Source organism: Gopherus evgoodei, chromosome 2, assembly GCF_007399415.2.
Source record: "Gopherus evgoodei ecotype Sinaloan lineage chromosome 2, rGopEvg1_v1.p, whole genome shotgun sequence".
NCBI classification, from domain to species: Eukaryota; Metazoa; Chordata; order Testudines; family Testudinidae; genus Gopherus; species Gopherus evgoodei.
The window spans coordinates 88,904,694-88,917,337 of NC_044323.1; the positions used below are offsets into that span (position 1 = coordinate 88,904,694).

The 12,644-nt window shown below is 38.5% G+C and overlaps 1 protein-coding gene across 6 annotated transcripts in view; it reads right to left on the minus strand.

The window, feature by feature from the left end:
• The window catches only part of PDE1C (phosphodiesterase 1C), a 566,690-nt gene that overhangs the window by 409,594 nt on the left and 144,452 nt on the right, over positions 1-12,644 (minus strand). For all 6 annotated transcript variants that reach the window (XM_030551321.1, XM_030551314.1, XM_030551316.1 and 3 more), the window contains exons 2-3: positions 11,536-11,586; positions 2,980-3,151 (exon numbers count right to left, since the gene is read on the minus strand). Coding sequence is in view for 5 of the 6 variants with exons in the window: in XM_030551314.1 (XP_030407174.1) it covers positions 2,980-3,151; positions 11,536-11,586 (223 nt within the window). In the remaining variant the exon portion in view is untranslated. The remainder of the gene's footprint in view (positions 1-2,979; positions 3,152-11,535; positions 11,587-12,644) is intronic.

Consider the following 12,644-nt stretch of genomic DNA (forward strand, 5'->3'; position numbering starts at 1 on the left):
TAGCCAGTTGTGACGCAAAATCAAGCTACAGCACTTGCTAATTTTCTATGCTACGTAACCATGAGCACAGGATCAAGAGTCAGAGGTAGCTGGAATTTTATGCTGCTGTATGTATATAATTATATGAAAGACAGCAGCAATCATAAGGAAATGTGACTCATCTGACACAGGAGAGACGCTTTCTTTTAACTACACTAGAAAGGGATGGTATGATCATATATTGTTCTCGGTTCACTGACATTGGTGAGTCAAAAATAGTGAGAGAGTTCATGAATTTTATTGTTTATAACAGTGACCTTATAATAAAGGGCCAGCTCCTGCTCCCATCAAAGTAAATGGGAATCTTGCCTTTGACTCCAATGGGAGTTGGAATGTTAATAATAACCTGACGTTCTCTTCCATAAATACCTGTGTTAAAGCCAGCAACCTTCTAGTCAAGTGCAGCTAGACTGAACAACTGTTGTAGCACATTTACTCCCCTAGATGGCAAGAGAGGTGGGACGAAGCCTCCTCTCCCCTGGCGTCTCTACTTGGTGTGTGATGGGCAACAAAACAAGAAAAGAGTTTCATATTTTCCAGGTACCCATCAGCCACCAGACACACTGAACACATTCAGTAACATCATAAGAGCCTCCTTCATAAAGAGAAACCTGATGACTCACAAACAAGAGCGAACCCTACAAGGTGCTGATGACTATTGACAGGTGCTGAGCCCCTTGAAGGATTGGTTTTAACCCACACAGTTAATTCAGCAAAATTTTTACTGAGCATATAGTATGGCACAGTAATTTGTGAAAGCTATACGCTGCAGTAAAAAATGCTGTATATGCTTCAACACACCAATAAATATAAAATATCAGAAATACATATTAATTCTTATTAGGCTTCTGTTACTTCCACTTTGTGTCAAGACTATGATATTTTCATAGTAGATTTGGCATATATCTCGTCATCACATTGTTCTCATTGTACCTCTATCTTCATTGTACCTCTATCTGAAACAAGTCAAAGGAAAATAAAATATATGATAATTATTAGCTACCTGCCCCATGCCATCACTGTAAGTGCAGCCTGGTAATCAAAATTTCCTGTCCATCCAATAAATTTAATAGATGAAGTCCTGGGTGCATTTTGTCACTGACTTCAATGGGACTAGGATTTTATCCACTATCTTTATGTTTTCAATAACACTGCAGTCACTCACAGGTATATTTAGCACCAAACCTTCACTTCTGCTTAACAGAAAGCATGTGTGAACATATCAAATGATCCTGGAAAGGTTGCACTGCCATTACCATTTCATGGAATATTTTTACCTGAGATCTTAAACAGAATTCAAAAATTATATTTACTTTTAATATATTTTAATTTTCTTTATTTTCTGTCTTCTTTAACATAAGAAGTGCAATGGACCACATTATTTTCAGTGTCATGGATTGCAAAATGTATAGCGTATTTGCATTCTCTCGGTATAACTAAACAGATAGATACATTGTGCTTCATACCAACAATCTGTTTGGATTTAATGTTATGATAGTCTAAACAGCACACCACTTGGTAAAGTAACTACCTACAGATATAAATCAAATACCAGGGTTGTTCTGTCATTTGTTAAATCATTTACACAACATTAGGAGAGCTGCATATTCTCCAGTTCATCAGTTCCTCTTATTCTATCTGGGATCATACATACACTAAGAACCACCCCACTCATATAGTCAGATTGCACCATTTGAGAAGCAGTAATACTTTTTTTTTTTAATAGTTGGAATAATATGGATAATAAGTGTAAAGGTTGCTCTTGACCATTTCTTAATGAAAGATTTTGAGTGAGACAAAGAGATTTATATTTGGGGGTCTTGATTTGAGAATTGATTTCTAAATATCAGAGAAAGACAAAAATTAGGCTAAACTTTGTTTAATTAAAAAAAATCACAACTTCATCATAAAAAGCAGCTCCAGATTCTGAAATATGTAGCACTGCTCACTGCCTCAGTACAAAATTCAAGCACGGAAAACCTGACATGAAAGCACAGCAAGGGATTTTTTGAGATACCGGGCAATACTCACAAGGTGTCTGAGATCAGTACCTGGACAAAGGGCTTTAACAGGCACACTAAAAATAGTGTCACTATACCAAGACAGATATCAGTTTATACCCGAGAGTATAATTAAAACCACAAGGTTTGCCACGGAGACATATGTACAAACAGGAAATGCTTTTGGAGTGGAGTAATATGTAATATAAGAGAGAATAGTTTAAAAACAAAGCCTCCAGAATTAAAATAAACACTGCTAGGTATTGCTGTGCATTTGGCACTCAGATTTTGAAATTTCTATCAAATATCTACCCCACAGGTACAGCTTTTCTATTTTAATTCATTTGTTTGGGAAAACTATAGTCAACAAAAGATGCTTCAAAGAAACGCTTGCCAAATGAACACTCACATGAATAAGTAAGTTGGAAGGAAGTAAAATAATGTAAGTATCTCACATTTATGACAGGATAAGTCATTTTCACACAATCCCCTTTCCAGGAATCATCCTCCTTGACAAAAATACATTAACGCCATATAGTTCTTCAGATCAACAAACAAAAGACTCAGTTTGCCCCTATATCAGTACAGGATTTTATCTGTCTGTAAAGTGCAGGGCTTCATCAGTACAATAGATTCATAGGAAACAATACCAACCTTCAAAGATGATTTCATGTAACAAACTCTCTCAACAGAATGTTGACTCTCTACTGCATTATATCTGTCTGGCCTATAATCTTGTAATGAGGTCTGAGAAATGAAAGTCAGCAATCCGAACAGCATTACTTATGACTCTCTTTCTTCAATCCTGTTCAGTACAAAGACACGCCACACAGCAGAAGGCACCACTATATTGACTTCTTTAATCAAATCCACAGTACAGTTGCCTAACTTAAAAGAAACCTAATTAAGGAAAAGCAAAATGTGTTCATGTCCATCAAACCTGAAAGATGTTTTCACTAATGCTTCTGGACTGTCCACTGGTGGTAGCTCATCTGCTAAGATTTCCTCTGGAGTCCTAGGATCATGAATGATGGTTGGCTTCTGCCTTTCTTTGAGATTATCAGTAAGACCACCAATAATGGTATTCCATACGCAGTTTTGTGACTTTGACCCTAGAGAGAGAGAGAGAGAAAATGAATTCATCAGAGTGCTAACCTGTTTTCTCAGAACTCTAGAGAAAGAAACATAGCAAATTATGTCTTTACCATTGCGTGTCCAGAATTTGGAGCTGTACCTACAGACTTAAGTCCAAAGTGGAAATAAACACTAACATTCAGAATATTATTTCTGTCATGTGCTTTTTAGTCAGTGCTACTGGACAATTTGCTTCTGAATGGCAGAGGAATGCTTGGAAACTTACAAAAGCAGTGCTGTATAAAAGTGAGTCACTAACTTTAGTATTAACCCCATTTCTCTGATTTTAATTTTGCATGTAGTTTCAAGCCTCTGGAGCAAGACCAGAAGCGGGTTTGATATTCTGAAGAGGGGGTTATCTTTTTATGCTAGTAGGGCTAATGCTGCATCATTATAGTGTGATGCCTGTTGGCACTACTATAGCTAATTTCAGTTAAAAACCTCTCTTCTTGGGTCTGCTAATTAAACCATAAGCATTCTATGCTGTCTGAAACTTGGCATGTAGCAGGCTTTTGGCATGGTAGTAGAGATCAGATTTTCAAAAGTGCTGAAATGAGTTAGAAGCACAAATCATGTGGGCATTTTTGAAGATCTCATCCATAGTTTTGTCCATGTTTTTTTTAATTTTACTGTCATTTTAAGTTGCAAGACCTGATGTAGGGAAATGCTGTCCCTTGAAGTCTTAAAAAAAAGAAAAAAAAAGGTCTTCATGTGACTTTCATGTTGGTGAAAGACTGGCAAATCTGGAGATGGAAGAGATGATCAGATTATGTTGTTTTAAAAAGCAAGTGCTATGTTTAACTAATAGTGCTCCCGGAAATTTTTCATATGGAAGTTTTTGTTGTTGAAAAATGGCCTTTTTTAAAATAACTAAACTTTTTGTAAAACACTGTTGCCATTACAGATTTTATTTATTTATTTACTGTTGAGAGGTGGTGGAATTTCACAGTATTTTCACTTCTTAAATTTTTTACCAAAAGGCCTAATTGTAGCAAGTTGGGGATCTGAATTAAGGTGCCTCATTCCCTGATTTGGCATTCTGTGCACTGTGGAGAGGGTGTAGGAATGTTGCCATTGGGCATATGTCAGCATAGGAGCTGAATTAAAATTTTCATCAAAAAGGAATTTTGACAAAAATGTTTCACGAAACTTTAGTGAAAAAATATTTTCTGTCCAGCTCTAATCATAATGCATTAAGTGAGAACATTCCTCTAAACATGTAGCTCAGCTGCTTCAGTGTATGCCACATTTTCCCCTTGACATCTGGGGATTTTCACATGTACTGTGGTATTGATAGGAACTGTAAAGGTGAGAGAAAAGTCACATAACCCCTTAAGCCAAACACATGGCTTTTTAGGGTTTTAGATGGCAGTGAAGTAGGTGTATAGTTTACAAATATGTGTTGAGAATCTTGGGTGATGCCTGTGTTCTCATCTCTGAGATATTCTGGTCACACAAAGGTTGATTAGTAATAGATCTAGTAATAAACCTTTTCTTTTTTCCTGAAGATAAACATACATATTAAAAATGCCCCTCAAAGGGCTGGTCAGAATGCTTTTTGACAGAAAGTAGGGTTTTCAGCTAAACAAATTTTTCACAAAAAGTGTCTTTTCCTCTGGAAAATTTCAGTTTTTTCAATAAAAACAGAACTCTTGGAACCTAAAATATTTTGGTTGAAAACTGCAAAATATTTTGATTTAGAAATACTGCTGCAATGCCTCATAGGAGTTGAAGTTCGATGGCTACATATCTCCATTCTCCTCTGTGGAATGGACTCCCAGGCCAGATGGCAATTTCCATGATTCATCATGGTGAGGGACTGCCACAATTCATTACCTTCCCTCTCCAAGGTGTGTGTGTGGCGGGGGGGGGGGGAGACCATGATGCGTCATGTGAGATGTAGTCAAACCACAGATCCTTGTCTATAGAGAAGGGTAGGATCATGAGGAACCAGACTTACAACTCCCATGAGGCATCACAGCAGCCTTTCCAAATTGAATATTTTGATTTTTCACACACATTTTGGTATTTGAATTGCCATGAAAAAAATCAAAATTTTTCCATGAAAAGAAATCCATTTTTCAACCAGCTCTAGTTCCTCAGACAGACACATGTTTGGTCTATAATTTAAAAAATTAGAAACACGATAACTAATTGTATTGAAGATAATAATTAGAAGCTAATATCTTGTGTTGAGCTGACACTTAACTTGTTTGTTAGCTGTCTGGCTTAAACAAATCATGTTCCCATTACATGATCAGTTGTAGCTTGAGTGTGAAGAATAATGGAAGAACACTTTCTACTGACAATTATTTTTGTTTTGTAAATAAATCTTTATTTACAAAGAGAACAATGTAGGTTAGGATTTGAAACTAATAGTTCTTAATTAGTCCTGACTGTTCATCACTATAATATATAAAAGTGGGCAGTAAAAGACTGAATAACGCACTCCTGCCACCCTACCTCCTGAGAGAATGTCATAGGGAAATATAATATTAATATTAATGGCATCTGTTCTTGTATATAGAGGATGACAGTTATGCTTTGTAATTATTCGTCTTATCAAAAATGTATGCTGTTTTCACCCTGGAAAAGTGATATACACACTTGGCCTGTGGCCAGCTAATTCAGAAAATATGAGCCAGACAGGAAGAACAACCCTCCCTCCTCCCTCTCCCCTCAGTCTTTGGCTCAGATTTGTCAGTTTACCCAGCAGACCTCCCTGACCCACATGTTTCTCAGTCAGCAGCTCATACAACTTCCTAGGATATAATCTAGTTAAGGCTGGAGCAATATCCTCTGCGATCATCGTTGCTTGAGGGGGAGGGAAAAAGGGGGAGCCAGAATCAGGGATGTGTGTCAGGTACCCGCTGAGAAAATAAGTTTGGACCTCTCCTCTCTGAAAATTCTTCCTCCGCCAAGTCTCAGCTCCTGACCATCCCATGCTATCCTCTCAAGAGGAAAAAGGATTATGTCTATTATTAGCTCTTTGGGACAGAAACTGCCTTTTTGTTCTGTGCCTGTACAACGCATAGCACAATGAGTTCCTGGGTGGTTAGGCACCTAACTATCTTGATTTTCACAAATCACTTTTATAGGAATCTGGTAGAACATGGAAAAAAACAGCTTAATCAATGGCTCCAAAAAGAAGGAAAAGATGAATTATGAGGGAGAAAACTTATTAAAACCAGAAACATTTAAACAGCAGGATGAAAAAAAGGTGCTAAAATTATTTACTGCATTTTGTAATTGTTTCCAAATCTATTCCCCAATGGTAGGAGTCTCTCTCTTGCTATTTATGTCTAGGATTAGAAACTCTATAGTCTGATGAATTTCTATCAAGATCTACATGTTGGAGTAAGCCAACTATTAAGCCAAATCTAATTCACTTCACTAGAGTGATGAAATGCCATGTCCACACATCTTAATTGACTGTTCAGGCTATTCATTATACATAAACAATTAGGCATAGGTGAACTGCAGACAGCAAAAGATTGTTTTCCTCTGTGGCTCTTCGTGGGCAGACATCTGTCAGAATCTTTCAGCTGTCTGAAATGCTGAACAGTAAGCCTTATGGATTTATCTCCCTATAGCCACAAGCACAACTGTTCAAAGCTGTATGGTGCAAAACAACTTCATAACAAAGATGGCATGCTAAGATACCAATTATTGCAGCGATAAGAGTAGTAGCAACTTTCATAATAGTAGCTGATCGCCAAATATCCCTTTATACAATGAAACTTGGCATTTAAAAATACATAATATAGGCTAACATGAGCCTTTAGAACAAATACAACTCCTCTTTTATTTCAAACTAACCGGCTCTGAAGGCCATGAATAGGTAGATCATCAGTGCCAGATCCTGGGTCTAAATCTAAACAGGATGGGGAACAATGGCCTTATTTGTTTTTCCTCCATTATGTATAGCAACAGTCCTGAACTCAAAGTCCCCCAAATATATTAGGAATTGCAGATACAGGTCCACACTTCAGAGCTGGTCTCTAGCTCTATAAAAACCTGAATCCATACATAACTAAAGTTGTTGCTGGGAGCCCATCTGTAACAGTCTCACACTATTTCAGGTGTTCCTCAATTACCAGTCCTTGAACACTGCTTTTTATACCATTCAACTAAGATTTGTTTTTGTATTGTACTGCTGGGTGTGTTCACTTAAAATATGGCACCAGTGTGGAGTAAATTATTGTGCTATTGCTACCTCCTTATATCATTTGGGGTCGCCTGTTGCTGCAGCAGATGCTGACATAATTATTGCCTGATGGATATCTCTATTTTTGCCAACACAGTTTTAACTCTAGGTTTTCTTCACATCCTTATAGGAGTCACTGCCTTATACCACTGGTAATGGGGGTAATCACCACCAAACTAATTGAGTCATTATATCTGCAGCCTGGCTACCAAGTTACAAGGTCAAACTCTTACCAAAAAAGGTCTTCTTTACCCCTTTAATTAACCTACTTGAAGCCCATCTCATGTCACTGTGACTATCATACAAAAGGACTATATTGAGTTACTGTCTTTGTTTTATTAATATTACTCTCCACAAACCAGCAACTAGCCTTGGGAACTAAGAAACTCACTTCACAGGGTCAGGAAACTATTGATTGCAGCAGGGGCTCCTATGCATGACACTTACCTGAAGGCTATGACTTGGCTAACAGTACTGAATTCAGTGAGTACCATCTCTAAAAATGTGGCCCGATGGATCCAAAACTATGGGAGAACCAGGAACGGAACCCAGATGTCCTGATGTTTAGGCCTATGCTTTATACACAACCATCCTTGCCTTCATAAATCACGTTATTATTAATGTCTAGTTTTGTACTGAAATGCTGGCTCAGCCCCCATGTCATGACTTATGCTGGCCCCACTAATGACAGAATATTGCAGTATAAGTAAACGATATCCCCTTAACCCAGAAACTCAGCCTCCGGTGATATTTGAATAGTAACCTACAATCCCAGAGCACGCTTGTTACCAACTATAATGACCTAAAAAGAAGTTTGAGAAAAAAAGTTTAAAAAACTCATGTTTTTTATCTGCCTTCCTTTGCAATTTCATCACCATTTGCTATTTTAGCAATGGACTAACAATAATTAATTGATGGAGTCTCCTAACTTAAGGCTCTGTTGTCTACAGATTTGGGGAAAATAAATCTTAAATCAAACTGACATGCCAGTACAATTTATTATTTTCTTACTTCAGTTTAGCCTGTTCACTTTTCTGCATATGTAGCAGTCAGTCTCTCTGAATCATTATATCTGATATGATTTAGTCACACGTTTCATCTGTACGGTGTACAACATGCTTAGGGTGCCATCATGTGACTGTGTGGGAATACTGCACTCCAGATGTATTTTCTTTTAATGCGCTCAATGAGAGGAAATCAATTTTCAAATGTAAATGACCTTAAAAGTCAGGTGCATTTATTTTTTTAAATGGGCACTTAAGCTTTGTGTTCTCAGGTGCCTATTTGCAGGTACGAAGGCAGGTTTGACACAATCAATGTGTGTGCTGTATATTAGAATAGCCAAACTTTGAAAAGAATTTTTTTTTTTGCCTATAGCGAGACCAGTTTTCGAAAGGCGTTACCCATATTAAGTATTGTGCCTGCCACAGTGTGTTGAATGTTGGCAAATAATGAACCTTCTTAATAGTGACACAGTCCTTTTTCCACCAAGTAATCACACAGCATCATAAAATGATATGTAGTGGAGATAGAAAATTCCCATTAGGCCATCGAATCATCTCCATCCTACTTACTAGTGCTTTGTCCTATCAAGTTTTAAATGGCCCATTATGACTGGGTGCCTGGATGGACCGCATGGAGAATGCCATACGCAGGGCAGACTGCAAGGGATAGGGCAGACTATTCCTAAAACTTGTGGTTTATTCTACAGATTCATCTAGCCAGTAACAAAACAGCTTCTGTAATACCATACTGGTTAACAAAAACGTCAAATACAGCCTCCCTTAAGCATTCCAGCCCTTGACTCCAATCTAGACAGCCAAATCTAATATACTGAGGGATAACAGAAAACCTGATTCACCATATGGGAGGTTCACCAGTCCCAAAGGACTGGACACTTATCCCCAAATCAACAGAAGTCTCAGACCTTACCCAATAATCATGCTGATGCCAATGCTTTAGTACAGGGGTAGACAACCTATGGCATGGATGCCGAAGGCGGCATGCAAGCTGATTTTCAGTGGCATTCACACTGCCTGGGTACTGCCCACCGGTCCAGGAAGCTCTGCATTTTAATTTAATTTTAAATGAAGCTTCTTAAACATTTTTAAAACCTTATTTACTTTACATTCAACAATAGTTTATTTATATATTATAGATTTAATTATAGAAATAGACCTTCTAAAAATGTTAAAATGTATTACTGGCACACAAAACCTTAAATGAGAATGAATAAATGAAGACTTGGCACACCACTTCTGAAAGGTTGCTGACCTCTGCTTTAGTAACTAAAATTAAAGGTTCAATAATAAAAAGGAAAAAGAAGAAAGTTGCAATTGGTTAAAAGATCAATATACACACAAATATATGAAAAGTCCTTAGGTCAGTTTCACAGTACAGATGGTGAGGCTGCTGATTGGTAAGACTCTTTCTGGAATCAATTTAAAAGGTTATAGACCAATAGGCAGTCCAGGTATATATCTAGTCTGTTCAGATTCTTCCATGAGAATTCCAGGGTGATCCAGGGTAAACCTAGAAACCTCAGTCTTATGCCTTAGAGCAGTGGTTCTCAAACTTTTGTACTGGTGACCCTTTTCACATAGCAAGCCTCTAAGTGCGACTCCTTCCCCCCTCATAAATTAAAAATACTTTTTTATATATTTAACACCATTATAAATGCTGGAGGCAAAGCAGGGTTTGGGATAGAGGCTGAACACTCACAGCCCCCCATGTAATAACCCAGCCCCCAGTTTGAGAACCCCTGCCTTAGACCCAGGGGCGGCTCCAGACATTTTGCCGCCTCAAGCACAGAGGGGAGGTCCGCCAAAGCCACAGGACCCAGCGGATCCTCTGCAGCCACGCCTGAGGGAGGTCCACCGAAGCCACGGGACCAGTGGACCCTCTGCAGGCAAGCCACCGAAGACACCCTGCCTGCCACCCTAGCGGCGCCCAGCAGAGCGCCCCCCGCAGCTTGCCACCCCAGGCACATGCTTGGAGCGCCGGTGCCTGGAGCCTCCCCTGCTTAGACCTTCCCTGTTAAAGTTTAAGCAGACCTGAGATGGCAGGATCAGCCGGGGGTTTCCTTCATAGACCTCTAGCTACCTGACAAGCCTCTTGTCATAGTAGGATCTTCCCCGGCAATGATCCATGGACCATTGCTTTGAAGCTAATCTTCTATTTCCTATGCATACACAGGTAAACTAGTGCATTCATTCACATAAGGCAATTAGAGTACTTTATTATAGCATAGAAAGTTAAGCTGAAGACAATGCAGATAATGTTATTAGTTTCCTACAGGATCTTACATCTTTGATTTTAAGCTTAACTGACCCATTCTCATGAATAATCAGGCAATTAAGACATGAAAAGGAATTAGCATCTACAAGCTAATCTAGTTACATGGTTAAACTCCTAACAATATACAAGTAAACACAGACAAATACATTTAGCTTCTATCCTTGATTTCTATTACTACAAATAAATGGGCTAATGATTGCTGGTCTAATAGATCTCTTTGAAGTTCACATACAAGTAGGTTGTCTTGATTACATTTCAGTGCCTCTTGTTAAATTGTTATGAACCATATAGTGTCAGTGTCAGACCCATGTGAATAGTAGCCCAAGGAAGTTATTCTTCAGCTAATAGATGCCCCTGTTAGGATTCATATCTGACTTAAGTATTCTTTTGCTTAATTTACACTCCCTCTAGTATTACAAACTGAGTGTATATATAGCAAGAGGTGCTGAAAGATTTACTAATTTGGTTAAAAAGCATCCTTGCAATACTATTTTAAGGCCTGATCCAAAGCCTGTTGAAGCCAAAAAGAGTCTTTCCATTGACTTCAGTGGACTTTGGATCAGGCAATTATTGAACATCTGTGTTATAACAAAAGAGCAATTTGAAACAGGAAGGTAGTCTAGAGCTCTAAAATTCTCCCCGCTCTGAAGAAGGAATTCTATTCAATATCATTGAGTTCTTGTAACAGACACTTCCTGCAAGGTCAGGAGGAATTTTAAGGCTCCTGAACTCTATATTGTAACGTAAGCTGAGGTGCCAGGACTGGCAGGCAATATGAAGTTAATGAGATTTACTAGAGATACGTTTCTATGCAACACAGTAGATGTAGAAGTGAATGAGTTAAAAATTGTTACTTACGAGCAAATCGTGAAAGTGGTCGAGCATTTTTGTTGCCTGTCTCGTTTGCAACTGAAAAGAGAAAAATATTATATTAAAATGTGTGTGTTATACTGATATTTTCATTAACATTAGACAATAGCCACATGTAAAACCTATAACTAGGGCCCTACCAGTTTCATGGCCGTGAAAAATGTGTCACGGACCGTGAAATAAGCCCTTCCCTGTGAAATCCAATCTCCCCATGCTTCTGAGAGCGCCTCAGCCGGGGTCCCCTAGCTGCTAATCCAGGCCAGGATAGGGAGGGACTGGAGCTGTCCTCCCCCCGCATGGCTGCCCCCAGTGAGGAGATCAGACCCCACCTCCAGAGACAGCGCAGAAGTGAGGATAATAGGCAAAGAAGGGTGTCCTTTTGCGAGGACATCTGATCCATGCTGCTTCCAAGCTGGACTGGAAATACCAGTGAGCACAATATTTCCCTTATAGCATCAAATGCAAGAAAAACTAATTGTGACAAGAAAACGGTTTCATAAACTTCCAAGAAGACAATATACTAAGTTGAAACAAAATCTTTTTAAAAAAAATATCCAGTTTCATTTCAGGTTTCCCCTCTTATTCTCAAGTCTTTTTACATTTATCAAAACTGGGATAGCACTTGATAGCTAAATGCTCAGAAAGATTACAATGGAGTCTATGGGCAACTGTAATTCTCAAATTAGCCAGAAGATGGTACTATTATTATGAATTATACTGTGTAATCTCTTCCATTCCATTTTCATTCTCTCTCAGTAAAGGAACATGTATAAATGCAAGGTGATGAGCACAAGGGAACTTGATGCTGCATTTCTAATGAGAACTTTGCTGCAAGGCTATCAGTTATTCCTCCTTAAGAGCATCCAAGAGAGCAGCCCAAGAGAGAGGTGTGTAGAAACGATCTAGGATTTGTTTAGGATTGCATCTGAAAAATGGAAAGGGATGGGAGAGACAGAGTGGAGAGGAGTGCTGTCCTTTTTTGTGTATTTTATAGTGTATGAAATTTTCAGAGATGTTTTCCCCTCACTTGTTTTTCACAGTGGAAATTCCAGTCTTGTTTCCCATATTTTTTCCTGAAAGACACTCTGGAGAAATGA